Consider the following 20,647-nt stretch of genomic DNA (forward strand, 5'->3'; position numbering starts at 1 on the left):
CATTTCATTGTTGCTTAGGAGATGCTGTCATAACTTTTGAATGTGTTCAGAGATAATGAACCCACAAGTAACACAGCCCACAAGAGGAATTGTACAAAAGATCCAACAGTAGCATCTTAGAGCTTTAAAACAGTTAAATAATTGATCTAAAAAAGCAGAGAATGCTACAGAGAAACAAACACATAAGTACCCTGCATTTCTATTTGATAATGACATAACACTCTTATGTATTGCTATTGCAATGCAAAAAGCTATGGGCTGCGATTTACATATTTATTATATTTAAGCACATTTATTTTATATACATCTCATTATAATGCACTCTACAAATGTCTCTCATATCAAATTTATTTTGAATTATCTACCTAAAACTCTCAGCTACACAGGCCAGGAGATGCCAAACACACTATCAGTGTTTTGTTTTTTTGTTTTTTTTTTTAATGACGCAGGGCACCTCATGGATCTGGATAGTGCCTCATTCACTCACTTATGGTTAGCAAGCAGTAAATTCTTCACTGAGAGGTGCTACTGTGGACAAACACAACAGGGGTTCTACGTCATTGGCGTGCTTTGCATCAGTGACACCATGCCCTTGTTTCTTCAACACTGCAAAGTTTCACTACTGAAATCTTGCTTCATATTTTAATCTTTATATTTTATACTTGTAGAGAATATATAATTTGGATTTGCTAAAATTATTAAGCCATGTAACAATATAATTTTCCCCTTATATAACACTTAATTGAAATTAAATAATTCTTTATTAAGGAACATGTTAAAATCAGTTCAATTAAAATGTATTAATATAGTACTATATACAACAGCCATTGACACAAAGCAGCTTCATAGATGTCTGTGATCAAGTCCTCAGTGAGCAAGCCAAAGGTGGCAAGGAAAACTTCACTAAGACTATGAGGAAGAAACCTTGAGAGGAACCAAGACTCAAAAGGAGAAACTCATGTAAAAATGCTAAAAATTGATAACTGTAAATGAAAGCTTGTAGGGAGAACAATTCTTCAGTAGGCTTTATTCACTTTATTCACAGGTTAGCAGGACTGTATTTGTCTATAGGTGACTCCAACCCTCTTGCTGTGCCAGTACCATCATTACTGAAGAGAAGGAAAATTTGCATCCCACTCCGCTAAAATCTGAGATCAGTACACTGTGTGACAGAATATATGGGGCAGATTCGATTTGTTTCTTATTGACACTTCTGTCCGTGCCCAGCAGAAGGTTGCTTCCTTTTTATCGATCCAGTATCTGTGGCCATTTGTCTGAAGTCACAGTCTCATAAAAATATTGGTACACTCTGACCCTTTTCCACAAATCCAATGTTGTTTGGGCTTTTACATCTTATTTAACACAAATTACTCAAGACAATCATTGTTTGGGGAGCACAGGCCTTAAATTATATAAAAAAACATGACTGTAAAGGGATGGAGGATGGACACATATTACTGCTGACTCAGAGTACACGTTAATATTATATCCTTTGTCTGAACTACATAATCACAATGGGTCTCATTGGTATTTTTTTTAGGTAGACCACTGAGGTGAATTGAATTAAAAGGACTACTTTGGAGCAGATGGGAAAAAAATCTAAGGGTATTTTATGGGCTAAGCAATATACAGCGGCACCAAGTGTATGCTCAAAACACAGGTGCATTTTAAAAACATACACATATCACTGCCCACTCAAAGTCAGAGGTCACCATGTAACAGCAGAGTCCTGGAACTTTTTGAATCCTTAGGCACATTGTTGGCAAGCTCGCCCAAAGCTTGCCAGGTCTTACCTGGAATACTAAAATCCAGAGTCCTCAGACCACTGGCAGGATCACAGCTAGGGTCTTAACTTTTCACCAAGGACAAACACACACACACACACACACACACACACACACACACACACACACACAAAAGCCTGCTCTGTGCCAAAAGATTACCCAAGGCATTAAAACTCTGACAATTCACCTTGCATACTGTTTCACTATGCACCCACTTGGGTAACTTGGCCAGAGTGCTTGAGAAATGAGGGAGCCTGATGAGGTGCAGAATAAAGATATTCCAATCCATGTCTGGAAGACAACGAAAGATGTTGTGAAATACCTGGTGCCAAGCCACTTATTTGGCTCTGAAATGTCCTTGGGCTATTTTATTGAGTTACGGATTAGCATGTCATTCCTAAGGACAGGAAATTCAAGGCAATCCACTTTTGCCCTTGCTCTAAATGACACAGAGTGCTTATTTTCTCTGCTACCTGAGCTACGATTGGCTCCGATGAAAGTTAAAAACCATGCTGTTCCCCACGAAGTACAATATTTTGGTGCACCTCTGCTCCCTTCACCTGAAGAGTGCACTAAGGCTGGCATGCCGAAATGTCTGTCCACTCTGACCTTCTGCTTTGAAACTGCCTTCCATCCTAAAGCAAACGTGCCAAACCCTGCAAACCAGAAAGGTTTCTGGGCCCATTCATCTGTGAATGCGGAGATGGCTGCTTTGATTCACCTCTTATTTCATATTGCATGTGAGCTATGCGTTAACATATAGAACGGTATAGAAATATCATTTATATCTGTTGGGATATTTCCCAGCTGAGTCTGTGGGAGTGTGGCGTGAGTGAACATTGTGCTACATTGATTTAATGATGCCAGCATACTGACAGGGGAGAGAGTAAGAATGCGTAGTGGGAGGCAATCTACAACGTAATTACCCCAGCAGCCAGTCCCATCACACACAGTCTGGGACAGCGCCTCAACTTGCGTCCAAAAGGATCGCTGTTATGCATATTGAAGGTTTACCAATGCAAAATATGAGATGATATAAAAAGATCCGCACTAGAGATGAAGATTAACATACATCCTTTTGGCATCATGGGAGACTGGGTGACAGTTGCGTTTGTAAGAATGTAATGCAGTCGTGGAATTGATAATGCATGGATGTGGGTCATTTATAGGAAGTCATGTGGGTCAGGTTACAATCTGCAGTGCAAAAAGTACAGTTCCGATACTTGGGAGGGTGTATACAAATGCAGAGTTTAACAACAGAAATGATCCAAAAGACAAAAAAAAACAGGTAAAAATGCAGTCCAGATGCCAGGAAAAGAACAGCAACCGTATCCAAATGCTAATTCTTGGGAAAAATCCCTGTGGGGGAAAAAAGAATGGCTCATAGAGATTCTCTAGTTAAGATGCATTTTTAGTCAGTGATGGTTGCATGGGATATGGTCCAGGTGGGTTGGTGTTCAGAAAGCTGGAGAACTCAAGTGTGTGTGTAGCCTTTGCCAGAGGAAGGCGTGACAAAACGTGAGATTTAGAGCAGAGGTTAAGCTCAGAGAATATAGTATATCTTGGATTTTGAAGAAAACTTCAAGCAACAACAACAACAAAACATTTAACATACAGCTATAATTCTTCATAAAGTTCCTAAAAATTCTTCAAAGCTGCCGAGCTTTGATAAAATCTGCCACAATACAGAAAATATACGGCGGTCAGTTGCTTTTTGCACAAACTGCTATATGTCCGTTAATATTAGTGCTAAAACCACAACAGTATGATCTATGCAAGGCCATTGCCATTTGACATTTTTTAACGTCTTTCCTCCGTCTTCCTGTTTGCACAGCTTCAAATTCTATGCATATGTATATAACTGTGTTTCAGTGATTCAAAAGGAGAGAATAACTTCCAGTTTTGTTGTTTACTAATAAAAATCTCTGGATGACATTCAGGCAGAGCTGGGGCCTCTTACTGACAAATCTGGCATTTATACTTAATTAGGAAAACACTCAGCTCCACTGAACTTTTAATTACAGAATATTCAGTTTGCCAATAACCATGACCCAGACCTACCCTTTACCACTGACCTGACATCATTGACATGAGAGGTGGATTGAATCAGAATGAATCACAGGAATTCCTATGAACCTTTCCTTGCAAGTATACACTGATCACTTTCCGCAGTAATTTAGAGTAGATATAGTTATGTACAAAATAATAGCAGTGTGTTTTAAACAACTGAAAAAAACGCAATCCTCATAGCACTTATTTCCATATACACAAGGGCACTGGGAGCACTGCATACTCAATTCCAAATGAAAACATGAATGAAATATCAATTTTTAAACTGAAAATGAAGAAAAAAGAATAATAGGCTGTTAAAAATATAGCAGTGTCTTCATTTTCATTTACAAACTCGAATATTTACAGTATAAACTGAAAGTTGTTTAAAGATTTAGCTTTTCTGTTGATCACTGAACTAATATTTTGTTGTATAACCTTTATTTCTGACTGCTTTACAGCTGTGTGGCATGGAGTCAACTAACATCTGACACCTGCAAATAGATATTCCTGCCAAGCTGACTGGACTACATTCCACAGTTCTTCTGCATTCTTGGGTTTTGCATCAAAAACAGCATTTTTGATGTCACTCCACAAATTCTCAATCGGATTGAGATCCAGGGATTGGTCTTGCCACTTCATAACATCAATCTTGTTGGTGCGGAACCAGGATGTTGCCCGCTTGGTGGTGTGTTTGGGGTCATTGTCCTGCTGAAACACCCATTTCAAGGGCATTTCTTATTCAGCATAAGGCAAAATGACCTCTTCCAGTATTTTGGTATATTCAAACTGGTCCATGGTACCTGTTATATGATATGATGGGTCTGACTCCAAAGTATGAGAAACATCCTTCAAACCATTATGCTTGCACCTCCATGTTTTACAGTTTTCACAGTGTACCGTGGCTTGAATTCAGTGTTTATGGGTTGTCTCACAAACTGTCTGTGGCCTTTAGACCCAATAAGAACAATCTTGCTCTCATCTGTCCATAGAACGTTGTGCCACTTCTCTTAAGGCCAGTCAATGTGTTCTTTGGCAAACTGTAACCTTTTCAACACATCTTTTTTTCAGCAATGGTACTTTACGAGGGTTTCAAATAGTTTGGCTTCACATAGGCGTCTTCTGATTGTTGCAGTACTCACAGGTAACTGAAGATCTTCTTTGATTTCCCTGGAGCTGATCATTGGATGCTTCTTTTGCCATTCTTGTTATTCTATGATCTATGCGGATGGTAGTATTTCTTTTCCTACCACGTGTTTTGGGTTTTGCCATTTTAAAGCATTTGAGATCATTTTAACTGAGCAGCCAATTATTTTCTGCACTTCTTTATGTTTTCCCCTCTCCAATCAACTTCTTGATCAAAGTTCTTTCTCCTTCAGTACAATGTCTGGAATGACCCATTTTACTCACCGGGCAAGGGCTACAACCAGCAGGTACAGCAGTTGCTGCCCTTCTTCTTTAAATAAGGGCCATAATTGACACCTGTTTCTTCATAAAATGAATGACCTCACTAATTGAACTCCACACTGGTATTAATATGAACACGCCCCTTTCATTAAATGAGTCAATTACAACCAATTAGCAGTGTGCATGTAATGACTGTTGATTCTGTTGGTTGCCCATTACTTGGTTACACCTAGTCATGAATTTTTTCCCCCATGTTGTATTATCTTTTCTGCCAAAATCAGTAATTAAATACATTAGTGATGTAATACTGCTGAGTATAAATTGTTTTTTTACAAGTATAAATTGTTAGCTATGCTAATTTCCTTGTTAATTTTGTTTCTTTAAACAGGATACTGAACTAGCAGGTCAGGGATAATTAAAGGCCAGTGAGCCTTTATTTCATTTCCTTTGGCAGTAAGATGTGGCCTTCAGAAGGCTTGCATATCCTAAAAATTGTAGTGCTGTGCTTTTAATGGCCATTACAAATGCATGTACGTGTGTCCACAAAAATACTATCACAGTGCATCAGGTTTACAGGGCAATATTGCAGAAAAGGTTAATGGAAAGAAGCAATTATGACTGCCTGCCTAATCCAGAAATAAGAAACTATATGAATTTAATAATTTGTGAAGGATGTTGAGCTCAAGATTTTATACAAACTAGTTAGCTAGCAGATTTTAAATTAGTCAAGCAAAACCTACCAAATGTCATTCAGAAAATATGCTCACATTTTAGTGTGAACTCTGTTTAACTCCCATCTCATGCATAAAAGAATTTACCAGTAAAAATGGACTGAGTTTCATTTTCTGCAACAAAATTCTGTGCTTAGAAAACATTAACATTAGTATTATATACACTGCAAATATGAATAGCACCATACTATTAATGCACGTTATTATCTCTTATCTAAGGAGGTATCAGCATGATAAAAGTTCATGGCATTCTTAGTAAAAATAAATGATTACATTCCACTGCAGTACTTTGTTCTACAAGCAGCCTCAACAAAGAGTAATCCTTTTAGATCTCAAGGAATAGACTACGAGTATCATTCATGAGTTAATCCCTTGATCTTGGAGCTGGGCCTTCCAAAGTATTTACTGAACTTAACAAGCTCACAGTAGATTACAGATAGGAAATGGGTTTTGACCCAATTAGCTGTTTTAGCATCCCATCTCTTCTACTGAAGAGTCAAGGGATGAAATTGTGAACTAGAACCAATTTCCACTGATTGCCTGCAAAGTTATTATGTCAAATGACAATCTTTACAGCCTTTCATTTCTTCCTTTTTTCAGTCTAATGCTTAATGAAATATGACTCAGATACATCGGCCTTTTGATATTTTTATTAAGTTACAGGTTTATAAAATTCAACACATATGCACCAAACAGTTTTCCCCCACATGCACAGTTTAAATATACAAGACCAAACAGTTACTTTTCAATTTGAAAATGTCAGTGGTATAGGCAAATCATCTCACAGAGATTATGCATTAATACATCAGTATTAAAACTCACAACCAAGTCATGTAAAAAACATTACATTATCTATACTGGGCAAATTTAAAAATATATAGTCACTATTTACATCTGGAAAAAGGTATCAATTATTGGTCAGGATTACTGATAAATACACCTGTGCTTAGGGAACACCGGTTGCTAAAACTTTAAACAGAACATCCAACATTGCTAAGTAACTCAGGGACATATATTTTTCATATAACATTTACACTAAAAATAAGCGTGCTTTAGGCTTGATTGCACAGGTTCAATAATAAATAATCAAAAACAAGCATATGCTTCCTGCAGTGAAATGTCCAGATGCAGATACTGTACTAGAAGGGTGTTAATTTACATGTGGCCAGTACATGAGTATAGGGACCACACCAGTAATTGAAAAAGGTATTCAATTCACAATCATACATTAGATGAAAAGAACAGAAGGTCTCAATAGAAAAATCATAGTACTGTGCTTACTGGATTTCCAACTGAAACTTTAAAGTGAAATACCACTTTAAAAACAGATATACATTAAATATGTAAATAAATTTAAACAAACCATATTTATTGGCAAAAGTTATTCCACGACAGTTATCCAAAGTTATTCCATGATAGTGAATCGATATTTTGTTTTAATAATAAAAAGTGTGTGTGTGTGTGTGGGGTGGGGGTGGGGGTGGGGGGGGGTAAGTAAGTAAGTTAGTAAATAAATAAATTTTAAAAAAGGAGATCTAGTATTATTGTATTAGTATTACTGACAATTAGTACAATATTCATGTGTGTCCACCCATGTTCTTTTCAGACAAATTTTGATTCAAGGGAAACATACCACCTTCCATTCCATTTCAAGGGCCACTTTCTTTTCTTCCACCAGTACTCTGTTTACTCCTAACTGCTTAAAATGGCTCACTGGGGCAGGAGGTCTGCAAGGACATCTCAGAGCGCCTCCACGCTCGGGCCTTGGCGCCGCTTGAACGCCAGCATCGGTCAATCAAGGGCCTACATTGTGACGGCCTCAATAATGGAGCAGAAAAATCAATATTCCATCGACTGGCCCAGCGCAGGTCTAATCAAGCGGGCCCAGACCCTTGCGAAAGCTCGGGAGGGAACAGATAGACCAGGGTGATTGGAGCTTTTTCGGACGAAGCGCCACGGGGGACTACGGCGCGCCCGATCTGGTTGGGCGAGCTGAGAAGCCAGGTCACCTTGGCTGAGCGGGTCTCGGGGGGGAAAGTGGGTGTGGGGTATTCACGTGCAAACGCAAACCTATCTGGCAAAGGCACAGTTCCTCATAGCCAGTCACCTTACAGGAAAGGTCTACCAGTTAGAAAAAAAGAATTCACCAACTTGTAAACCCAAACAATACATGTGACTGGGGACCAAGGTCATTATTAGGCTCTACTGACTAGTCTTGGAGCATATATGTAAATAAGATGAAAAATCGGCTGAACATGTTCTTTAAAACCCATTGTTAACAGAAATAAGTGTCTTGCTTTTGACATTACAGTTAGATACACAGGGTCATTGTATCAATAGGGTCAATGAAAGTCTAATGTGGAATTTTTACTACATTGGTATGTGAATTATTTCCTCTTATGGTACCATATGCACTTTTTTGAGTGTATTATTCAAACAATACCATGCATAAGGAGTCTCAATGATCAAGATTCCAGCTTCTGACCTCAGATGAACCCATTACGAGTAGCAAAAATCAAGGTGTGGGCTTTATAAGGATTCCGCCCCCCTGGATTCATCGCTAATGCATTTAGACCTATAAAACTTTTAGCACGACGCCGATTTGCGCTGACTTGCTTTGTGTCTTGCCACTTAGTCAGCTCCAGAAGCGCGCTTGCCATTTCAGAGCTACGTTTGCCACCCCAGAAGTGCATTTGCCACTCCAAAAGCCTGTTTGCCAGCTTACCAGATTCTGCCCTTTGAGGTGTAAATTCGCTAGGCTGGAACACGGATCTCATCAAGGCACTGGTTTTATTCAAAGCTGATGTGTACAGTAGAACTGAATCTGCAGCCCTACGTTCACCTCTGTTGCTAACCCGGCCCTCCATGCCGCTGTTGTTAACCCACTAGTAACCCACAGTACTGCCAGCGTGAGTTAAACCCTGGGGAGAATTTGGAGTTGCATGTGGGGCCAGCTCCGTCACTTAATGAGCAAAGCACACGTTGTCAAAACACTAGCCTTAATTGTGCCGAATGCCTAATGCACAACCCATCCATTATTTAACAGGAACAGAACAAAACACTACATCGCATCAAAGGGACGCAGATATGGTTTCTTCAGTTCAGGATCTGGCAGCCCTGCTAGGGGCTTAATAGCGACCCACTCTGGAGTAATGGGTACGTGGGGGAAGTTAGATAAAAGAGGGATGCAAAAGGTAACAGTGGCGTTCTAAGATAGCGGTAAAATCTGCCCACGTGGATAGATCTAGGAGCTGCGGCCCTCTAGCCGAATCCCAACTTTGATGGAAGTGAATGCAATACAGGTCCAAGGAGAATATGTACTGCTGACTTCTTTCACCCATGCAACCTACAGGCTCCTTTGAAATACACTGCTGAGCTGCAGCCGCATGGCTTGGATATATACACTAAGAAATGTGAGAGCTGAAACTCCTGTCGGGTGGAGTTTACAGGGATTTTCCACACACAGGCTGGTGTCACATAAAATAAAAAAAATAAATAATAATAAATAAATAATCATATATATATATATATATATATATATATATATATATATATATATATATATATATATATATATATATATATATATCAAGACAATGGAAAAAGTAGTACTTTTTCCATTGTCTTGAGATTATATATATCAGACTAATTTAAAAACAGCTATATTCAGAATGAACTGCAGGGGAGAACATGACTGAATAAGATAAAGAAAGCACTCGTAACAGAAAATAACCAGAGGCGACCCTAAAACCTGGCAACTAGGTGGAGTCATTTCAAGACCAGAAAAAATAACACTTGTATTTTCATCAATTGTTGTTGTCCACTTTGGTACATAAATGGATTTAAGGCATTGGCTATTGTCAGGAACTAGATACAAAACAGGAAGGAAGCCAACACATGGACTCCAGAGAAGGAGGTGTAGTTCTTAAGAAGCAAATAAGAAAAACTCGAGAGTGAAGAGAGTCCTTTCGTGGATACAGTTCCATACAGCAGAAATAGGTCATCTCCTTGATGATCATCCATACCAATTCAGTAATCTTTCCAGCCATAGTAATCACTCTTCCACACAGTTCCTTCATGTTTCCATCACAATGAGTCCTTTCATGTATCTGTTTGACACTCCAATATCCTAGAGAGTCACTGCCACACGCACTGGGGCAATCCCATCAAGCCAGACAGAGATGGGTAGCGATGAATACAGGTAAATTAAGAGTGCGGTCGTTTGCTGCGCACGTGTGCATGTGAGCATGTGAGAGAGGGGGACAGGCAGCAGTGGCGTGTCCCGGGCTGGAAGGGGAAGGGGCTGGGGGGTGTGCTCACAGCGGAGAGCCCTCAGGAGGCATTTAGAGTAGCGAGTGCTGCGATGACAAGAGAAGGCAAGAAGAGGGTGCGTGGTCTTACCGCCTCAGAGCCTCGTGCACCCATGCCTACGAAAAAACAGAAGCAGAGTGACACGATGAAAAATCTGCATCTCCCTGTGCTGAGGAAAAGAGGCACGGCAAAACACAGACACTTAAGCGCCTGCTTTTCTGACAACACATTTCAAAAACAAGATGATACCCTGCTACCGGGCTGTCCGCATCTATATTATTAATAGATTTCAACAGGAAAGGCCATTAGATGAGCCCCAGCGGCGATAAGGCTCACGGCACACCAGAAAGCCGATCTCTCTGAAAAGTGTTTGTGTGTGTGAGGGTGGGTGGGGGGTTTCAATTTTGGCTGCTGGACGTGAGAAGAGCCCGTTCCGCTGCTTTATATGCCGCTTTGCTCGGCAGTCAACAAGGAATAATAAGGACCTGACAGAGATGGATAGCGGTAAAAACGTGAATTTCTAAAAAGGTCGGACGCTCTGGCACAGCGCGAGAAGGAGGGAGAGAGAGAGAGAGAGGGAGAGAGAGAGAGAGAGAGAGGTGTCTATTATACACGGATGGAGGGGGACGTGGTCGGGCAAAACAAACGCACTTGCTGGATGATTGAATCGCCATCAGAAGCCTATGAATGGTGGCGGAGGGGGTGGGGGGTGTTAGGTGGGGGACAGTGCTTACTGAGCTGGTGAATGTGGATGGGCTCGCTCCCTTCTCCCAGTCCACCTTCGCTGACACTCTTGATCTGGATGACGTAGTTGTCATCGGGAGACAGGGTCAGCTCGGCCGTCGTTTTGTCAGTAGGAACGGTGTATGTGCCGCTGTGGCGGTGGCGACGGTACACCACCTGTGGGCGACCACACACAGAGCCTGTCGGGGGCATAGCGCTGGGCTGGGCACATGCGCCATGAAGGAAGAGCTAATTTGCTGGATGGAGACCAGCACCAATACTAATACTGCTTTGGTGTCGAGGTCTTACGAGTCTAATTTAACTGCTGAGCGAGTCAGCTCCGTAGCAGATGCTAATTGTACGGATGTCGCTGAGAGAGGCGTGCGGGCAATTGTGATTAATTGCATAAAAATGGAGCGTGGTGTTTTACACACACACACACACACACACACACACACACACACACACACACACACACACACACACACACACACACACACACACACACACACACACGTATCCACACCCTTTTGGTAAAATACTCTTCAAAAGCTTTCAATACACATTATACACTATTATGCGTCATATAATATGATCTGTACATAATTCAGGTGTGTCAATGATATCAGTAATGCCACCTACTACATAGCCAGTGACCTCAGACTCTGTGTCCAGGGCAATGACCGGATCCCACTGCAGGGTAAGCTGGGAGCCTATGAGACTCCATTCCACATTCTGGGGAGGCTGCCCTGGAGCTGAAAGGCAGTCCACAGAGGCACAGAGACACCATCAGAGAGAAAGACAGGAAGCATGAGAAAGGCTTACATTACATTTGTTATTTCAGAAATCCACAATAATTAGCACTGTGTGTGCTTGGGGAGGGACCCTGGCTGACCATCGGAGGACACTCACGTGGTTTCTTGGTTGTTGCATTCACAGGCATAGACTGTGGGCCAGTCCCAGCAGTGTTGAAGGTGCACACGGCCAGACTGTACAGCGTGTTCCCCTGGAGCCCACTGATGTTGACTGCAGTGGTGTTTCCACTGACTCTCACTTTGCCTACGGTGTCTGGCTTGGTGTCATCTTCCCAGTACACCACCTGAACACAACAAAAAGATGCAAGCGAATAAAACATATGTGAGGGACTACAAGTTGCAGAGACACACATTCTTTGTCAGTATGATGCAAGATAATGTATCGGGACACAATGTATTGGAAATATTAGTAAATGGTAAGCATAAACAAATTTATTTTTAATTTATGGCTTCGGAACCTCAGCACAATGAGTTTCAAGAAATAAAAGGTTATAAAGGAAATGTAATTAATACAGTGTCAAAATGTTGTTCTGTTAAGCTTTATCATCGGTTTCTAGTACAAATGGGTGCTAAGGGGTGTCCATGTTGTATTGCACTGAAGTGAATCAATGGCAGACTTCTGAGTTCAACTGACATCATTTTAATTGCATTAAGTTGCCTTATCATAATCAAGAATCAGTTGAATTGTCAGACACCTTTTTACTGCATGCACCCAGGCAAACACATTACTGTACATCAATAGCTGCTGGGAATGGGGATTCCTGTTGAAATGGTGTCTGATTGATTTTCTTGAGCATATGAAATTTCACTTAACACAGCTGTGCCCAAGTGAAAAATGACTTTAAGAGGATATTAAAATCAATAATTAAAACACATACATACAGGTCATACATAATATCAGCACGTGGATATTAAGTATCAGAGGGGTTAAGTCAATGAATAATTAGACAATAATGAGATTTTCCCAAGGGGCTTCTAAATGAGTAACAAGCTTTTTTTAATTCACTGAAGTTTTTTTTAGCTTTAGACAGTCTCATTTAAATTGTTGCAAAGGTTAAAAAAATGAGCAAGATGTTTTGCAGAATGCAAAGTCTGCCCTTGTTCCACACATAACCAGGCTGGTCTTCTTATGCATAGAATTAGGTTTTTTGACATTCTCCTGAGATGGCAAATACAAGCATTATAAATCCAAGTGTGGTTTAGCAGTAGATTAGGTGTTTACTTGTTAATAAAATGACAAAAATATCTTGGTGGAAGGCAGAAAGCTGTGAGACAGGGTAATTGAAGTTGGATAGGCGGGGTGACAGTTATTGTGCGAAACAAAATCTCATATCAATGGGCAGTCACAGCTGCTGTATCTGAGCAAAAACAGCTAACAGTTGAACACTCAAATTAAGTTTATTTGTACTTTGTACAAATTAAGTTTATTGAACTCCTGTGACCCATGTATACTGCCTTACCGTAGTGTATACTACGTATACCCATGTATACTGCCTTACATGTATACTGTCACCGTAGTCTGTCTCATTTGAATCATTTTAAAGATTCAAACAGGCAAACTGATTGGAGGAAGGCAAACTCTGCTCCACTCCTGAGTGCAGAAGGACTGCTCTCGCCGTGAATGGTTCTGGGGAACATTCGCCCTGCAGGTGCAAGGGCAACGTCACTGCTTGTAGGAAGCGTCGAGATGACGGCTCATAGCTCATTAGCCCAATAATTTTCCCATCCGGCGTGCCCTTGTTTTGGCCTGGGAATTAGGTGAGCATGGGCAAGAGCTTCAGGACGGTCCTGAAATTGTGCACTCCCTGCGGAATAGGTCTTCCACCTCAGTCGATCTTGCCCAATGTGTCCTAGCTTTGAGAAGTCCAGCAGGCAGTGGCAGAGGAGAAGTGCTTTTGCCTCAGACAGTGAGTTGATGACCGAGTCTGTAGGGATGTGTCATTTAGGCTGTTAAGCTCTTTAAATAAAGCTTACTTCTTGAGGAATGGACAGGTACAGCTCTAGGCTGTCTTGGGTCTTTTGTGTCCTGAAGCCTGAGAACTTTTCCTACAACCTAAAAAACTTAAAAGACTTAAAAAAAAAAACAAACTTTAAGACTGATTTTCCAGAGAATTCCATCCATACCATTTAGAAAATCGTGAAACCAGAATATTAATTTTGAAGGGTTGTGTTCATGTTTGTTTGTTTTTTTCCCCCACGTAGAGCTATGTTATTACATCGGTGGTCATTTTCAACAGGTTACCATGTAAGAAAACTGGCAGATGATGTCATTAAATTGTTCACATGTTAAAATGGCTACGTTGTGTTTACTTTACAGTGAATAATGTGCTAAAACCACAAGGTCTGCCCTGTCTTTAACCTTGCAGTACTCACCGACTAACAAAGTTCTATGTTCAATTTGTCACCGCAAAGCACCTTCAATGATAGTTCTATTCAATTCAGTCAAAAGAACTGTTGCCATGGCAACATGGACAGTCTCTCTTTTGGGGGGGGGGGTGTGGGGGGTGGAGGGGTTGCAGTGAAGAAAAGAATGTTTGGGCGAGAAAGAGTCACTCTCTTTTGCCCCCTTAAAAGCATAGCCTACAGCATTTCTCATCTCTCTGCTAACAGCTCAGCGACACTTAGAAACTGGTGGCCGAAGATAAATGGTGCTGGCCAATTCCTCAACTCGGGCCGAGGTCAGGCCAGGCTGAGGCGGCCACTGTTGACGACCTGCTCGGACCAAACATACCAGGGGTTGGGGGGCAGAGTTTAATGGCAGTGTCGTACCTCGTAGCCAAGCACTCTCTCGGGACCAGAGCGAACAGCTGCCCAGTTCACTTCAACATCGAAGGCTGACAGACTCCTGGCCATAACTCTCTCAGGAGCGACACTCGGCACTGAGAAGGAATGGAAAGCGTTAGGCTATATGCTAGTTTGGTAAATTCACTAGTACTGGATTAATAAGGCCCCTATAAGACCCCTGTCCTCACCTGAGAGCAGAACCTACTTCATTTTAATGGCATCTGTGACTGACAGGAAGGAATACAATCTGCCAGGCAAATTCAATTAACACTGTAGCTCACAGATAGGCTTGTAAGTGTCTAGCAGGATTGGCTGTAATCTTTTGCAGTAATAACTAATAATGCTTTGACATTCGTGGTACTGGAGAGAGTGTGTGCGCGCAAGGGAGTGCTGTCTGAATCAACTTATTTCATCATTACTATTCAAGGTCATGCTTGGTGAGGAATGAGGGAGTGTGCTTGTATGCTTAAGAGTATGGAGGGAGTAGCACTATGCGTGCGTGCGTGTACACGTGTACATAAATGTATGCTGATACTAGCCTTCTTCTGCTGAGAACACAGTTGCAATGGAGCTGAAGGGTCCCTCTCCCCGTTTATTAAATGCGCCAACTTTGACGTCGAACGGTGCGAAGGGCGGGAGGGTGTCGTTCCGAAACACGTATCGGGCGACACCGGAAGCAGATATCACGGCTCGGGTCCAGGTGACCGTGCCCACGGGGCGGAAGGCGATGATGTAGCCGAACCCCTCGCCGTTCTGCAGCTCCTCTGGGACAGGCTGAGAGCGGAGCACAAAACTGTAGTGATATTAAAACACACCGAGACCAGCGCGTCGGCTGCCCAAGCACCATCACGGAGATTTATCATGGCCTATAACATGGTCAGTCACCCAGCTGTTCTGCCAGGGTGATTAAATATTCACCATGACACTCGAATAGAACGTGGAAATCGCTGTTTTAGTCATAACTCTAAGTTACAGCAGGTCAGTTATTAATGTCAGATTTTTTTTTAACTGTTTGGGGAAGATTTTGTTTTCGGTTCAATTAAAAAAAAAGAAGTCGGCATTAGTTCACTTTAATACTATTAAAGTGAATGAAAAAAACATGTAATATTTATAGCAAAACACACAAACATGAGCATTCCTACAGAGAAGCTTGAACAGACGGTTCAGTGAGCCATATAACTCCACTGAATTTACTGAGCCAGAAGCCCATGCCAGCTTCCTACATCAGCATCATTTTAATTATTACATAAAAGTTTTATATATTCAATTAAATGTATAAAGCCTGTGTTACAGGGTTCATCAGGTGCTGCCTTTAGGCAAAGCATTGCTGCAGCTTTCCCCTGCATGCCCTCTGGTAACAGAGTAGAGGACTCCTTAAACCCGTTAAACCTTCTGGGGCAGGTTTCAGCACTTCGGCAACCATTTACGTGGGAAGCAGACTTCAAAGAACCCCCCCCCTACCCCCCGGTCCTGAAGAGAATCCCATCTGGAGCCGAAAGAACTGGCCAGAAAATGGAGCGCCTGGATACTGGTGGAGTGTGTTACAAATAAATAAGTAAATAAATATATAAATAAATAGATGGTCTGTTCGATTCCACACAATTAAGCAGGAAACCCTCATGCCTACTGCCCAAGCAGCTGGGCGGGGGGAGGGGGGGGGAGCGGACACAGTGTCTGACAAACGACTTACCTCCCACGTTATCACTAATTCCGACTTGGTGCCTCCGCCTCCCCCGACGTCAGTGGGAGCAGTGTCGGGAACTACGGGGCGGGAAAAGTCACACAGGAGAGGATGCATTTAATTTAAGGCAGTCAGCCCTGTTCCCATTCACACGGATGACACTCGGAACAATGGTGGCGAGATTGAATTGTCAAATGTTTCACGGCGCAGGGATAAAGGCTCGTAGGGGGAGTGTGGGAGAGTAAAGAGCATGGCGTGCAGGAGTGTTATATGCTGGCGGTTCCAGGCAGAGCCCAGGGCTGCTGCTCCACTGGGGCGCATCCACATAGTGTGTTTGGTACTCCGGAGGAAATGATCCATCATGTTTGATCTGTCACATTGGCTTCTGGCTGTGTGTGTGTGTGTGTATATATATATATATATATATATATATGAGAGAGAGAGAGAGAGAGAGAGAGGAGAGAGAGAGAGAGAGAGAGGGAAGGTGTAAGGGCATGTAATACAGTGCCTGAATACATTTAATATTTCATTTGATCATGCAGTATTAATGCAAGTGCATGTGTGCATGTCTGTGTGTGCCAAAGTGCGTGCATGTATTTGTGTGTGTGTGTGTGTGTGTGTGTGTGTGTGTGTGTATATGTGTATGTGTGTCTGAATGTACACTCACCAGCATCCTCTGTCGTGGTACTAGCTGATGGTGGGCTTGGCTCGCCCATTCCCACGCTGTTGCTGGCCACCACTCTGAACTCATACTCCACCCAGGCGTTCAGGTCCACCACCGTAGCAGTCAGAGTGTTGCCATTGATGACCTCAGGGACTGTGCACACAACGCAACGTTATACAGCCTTCAGTGTGACCAAGTACCTGTCAAATATCCTCAGCTGCCATTTAGGGAGTGTGTGGCAACGCTGCCTCCCTCCGAGCCCTCGTCAGTTACCCGTGTCTGCCGCCTGCCAGCCCACGGTGAAGGGTGTCCTGGCCTGGATGATGTAGCCGGTGATGGGGCTGCCGTTGTCCCTTCCAGGGCTCCAGGTGAGCTGGGCCGTGCTGTCAGTGATCTCCTCCACCAGCACTGTGTCTGGGGGCCCTGGGGGCCCTGATGAACACATATACGCATGTGTGTACGCATGCGCATATATTACTGACCCAATTATTTGACCCATGTTTTATTATTTTTTTTATTTGCAAGTAATAAACACTTAGCAAATAATGGACACTCATGAGAGATCTTGCTAACTACTAACTATCTACTGTATTCTTAAGGCATTCTAACTTTGAGTCGCTGAATAGTTATGGGTTTTTTGTAGCTGCCTAGCAAGCTTTAGACAAAGCATTTTATGCAGTGTAGTGAGATATGTAGACAGAGTACATGCAACTTTTTTTTAAGGATAACACACACACATTCTCACACACACTCTCACACAGAAAGACCCATATAAGCAACTAGTTAAGTGTGAAGGGGACATTTGGTCAGATTCTGGAAATGATCCAACAAATCAGATGATATGCATAGCTAATCTTGGCCAGAATCTTATACACACTACAGGGGATGAGGTGAGACAGAGTGTGTGTGTGTGTGTGTGTGTGTGTGTGTGTGTGTGTGTGTGTGTACGTGCGTGTGTAAAGAAACACTACAGAGGTGGGTGTGTACAGCATGTACATTATTAAATGAGAGCCCCTTTGGCCCCAGATAATGTACATCTGTGCTATTTTCTTCCATCCAATCTTCACGGCATTCCTGTACAGTTTTGCTACTCATCTTATGTTTACATGAGCCATTTTAAGACATTTCCCAAGATAAACAGCTTCTCTCTTAAACCCATGGGACGGCATAATGTGTAATGTGCATGAATACCTTGTGAGTCACTAGAAAGCAGCACCGGTAATGTACACTATAAAACACATCCACTGACACATTTATTAGTGTCTACATTGTGAAATGGGCTTTTAATAAAATATTCAGAGATGATGCGCAACATGTCAAATATGTCTTGTGTGTTTATGTGGGGGAATGCGTGTGCAGACGTGTGTGTGTGTGTGTGTGTGTGTGTGTGCAGACGTGTGTGTGTGTGTGTGTGTGCAGACGTGTGTGTGTGTGTGTGTGTGTGTGTGTGTGTGTGTGTGTGTGTGTGTGTGTGTGTGTGTGCAGACATGTGTGTTTGTTTCTGAAGAGGCACATTAGGGGCCTCTAATTGGTGATGCTAAAGTGCAAGTGCAAATGTATTAAACATCAGAGAGTGACTGCAATCATCATGTGAATATTGTAATATATATTACTGACCCAATTATTTGACCCACGTTTTAATTTTTTTATTAGCAAGTAATAAACATTTGGCAAGTAATGGACACTAATGTCAGATCTTGCTAACCGCTAACTATCATTCTAACTTCAAGATTTGCTGAAGAATTTTTTTTATAGCTCCCTAGTAAGCTTTAGACAAAGCATGTTATGTAGAGTAGTGATATACATAGACACAGTACATGCAACCTTCTTTCAAGGATAACATATTTAGATAATTAGATAGCTTCCTTACCTTTAACAATCACGACTGCATCCACAGACAAGCTCTCTACATCTGTATCAATAATACAGACATACTTCCCACCATGGTTGAGCTGGATATTTCGAATCATAAGGTCCCCAGCAAGTCTCTGTGGTCAATAAGATAAAGAGATAAAGAAGAATAATATAAAGAATAAAATCAGAATAAAATTGTGTGATTCCAGATCTATCTGCCACAAATCAACAAATCAGAGGTCCATTTCAGTAGCATGTTCCTAACCAGTTGTTGGGACTCTGCATTTTGAGTGCTTGTACATGCGTGCTTGTTTTGTCTCTGACCAAAGTCATCTTGCCAAAGGTGCTTTGGGTGGTACCAACACAAAAGTGTGACCCCTTTCTGAAGGCTTTTGAGCCTGCATTTGACATTGGCGAGAAAAAAAAAAAAAAAAAAAAAAAAAAAAAAAAAGGTGTCACTGAAGGACGAGGGATCACAATGTGCGCCTGCAACCGGAGCCACAACTGCCCGCGCTTTCCGTTAAAGCCCAGAGATGTCCACTGGGACTGCCACCTCTCTTAATATGTCTGGTGTACTTCGGGGAAAGGGAGAGAAGTATGCAAAGCCTCCGAGCTCTACTCCTCTCCAGCTCTCTCAGACGCTCAGAGGAGCCTGCTAAAACAAACATGCTCCAGCTAATTGGCAAGATAATTATTCAGTAATTACATAAGGGGGTTTTGGTGGGGGGGGGGGGGAGCAAGACACATAAAAAAGAGCTAATACAGTTCTAAATAAAGCTCAGCATGCTTGAACATCATGTGAAATAAATATCTGTTCGTATATGAGAGGAAGGGTTCGAATCAGAAACCAACTTTCATCAAAGCTAATGTTTCAGCAGTTTGATATGTAAGCCAAGGGGGATTGCTCAAGAATACAGATAAATCGACTGCTTTGACAGTAATTGGTATTGACCGTACCGAATGTCTGTCTGAGGCCAACTGTGTTTCCCGACCACAGCCTCTGTAGGGATGAGCGCAGTCATGTGTCAATTAGGGGAGACAACCGAACAAGGATATCACAAACAGAAATCTCAGAAACAGGCCCCAAACACAAACAATGTACATTCGAACAAGGAACAGGTATTCTTCGGCTGTCTGCTCACCACAATCCAAAAACAAAAAATTAAGTAAAAGAGCAATCCATTCCTCTTCCTAAAATATATGCCCTTTCCATTAAAGTCTCTGTCAAAACATATCTCTGCAGTGCTGGCTTATAAAACGTGTGGTGGAGGTAGTTCACTCAGGAGTAATATGGGTTACAAACTCACAAGCCTCAGAACATTCCCTCCTGGAAGGTCCCTTTGTGACAGCCCACACGCTAACTCTGCGCCAGCCGCGCAAGTAGGCCATGGATGCCTTGCCATTCACAGATCGCATGCTAATGCCGCAGCCGCCATGGGGAGGCCAGCCCATCTGGGACAAGCTAGTCTCCCAGCCCAAAGGCCTTGGAGGATGGCAGCTAGCTAGCAATGAGAAGAGCGACAAAGGTTAAAATTCCAGCTCTGATGGTCAGGCAGTGAAGTGGGGGGCAGGGGCGCTGTTTAATTATGCTAATGTATTCGTCTGAATCAGCCAAGAGGGGAAGTGGTAATCTCAGCGAGTGGGAAGCTCGCCAAGCCATGAAAACACACATCTCGTTGCATCCTGTGTCAGCATATGTCGCCATTATCTGTATCATGTGTCCACTGTCATGTCACAATGTACTTTCTAGAGCTTTATTGTGCCAGGGGAATTCTTAAATTTGGACCAACCTTGCATAAATAAATAACTTTCTATCAACATCATTTTCGGACAAAAATAATTTG

At 42.1% G+C, this 20,647-nt stretch overlaps 1 protein-coding gene across 1 annotated transcript in view; it reads right to left on the reverse strand.

Annotated features, from left to right (window-relative positions):
- Positions 1 to 9,616: 9,616 nt before the first annotated feature.
- Positions 9,617 to 20,647, reverse strand: part of cntn3b (contactin 3b) — a 45,059-nt gene continuing 34,028 nt past the window's right edge. The window contains exons 14-23 of the mRNA XM_026999658.2: positions 18,820 to 18,937; positions 17,223 to 17,381; positions 16,953 to 17,102; positions 16,295 to 16,365; positions 15,144 to 15,378; positions 14,590 to 14,699; positions 11,918 to 12,104; positions 11,648 to 11,760; positions 11,017 to 11,182; positions 9,617 to 10,398 (exon numbers count right to left, since the gene is read on the reverse strand). Coding sequence (XP_026855459.2) covers positions 10,304 to 10,398; positions 11,017 to 11,182; positions 11,648 to 11,760; positions 11,918 to 12,104; positions 14,590 to 14,699; positions 15,144 to 15,378; positions 16,295 to 16,365; positions 16,953 to 17,102; positions 17,223 to 17,381; positions 18,820 to 18,937 — 1,404 coding nt within the window. The 3' untranslated portion in view covers positions 9,617 to 10,303. The remainder of the gene's footprint in view (positions 10,399 to 11,016; positions 11,183 to 11,647; positions 11,761 to 11,917; positions 12,105 to 14,589; positions 14,700 to 15,143; positions 15,379 to 16,294; positions 16,366 to 16,952; positions 17,103 to 17,222; positions 17,382 to 18,819; positions 18,938 to 20,647) is intronic.

The sequence above is a fragment of the Electrophorus electricus genome, chromosome 3 (genome assembly GCF_013358815.1).
Source record: "Electrophorus electricus isolate fEleEle1 chromosome 3, fEleEle1.pri, whole genome shotgun sequence".
NCBI lineage: Eukaryota > Metazoa > Chordata > Actinopteri > Gymnotiformes > Gymnotidae > Electrophorus > Electrophorus electricus.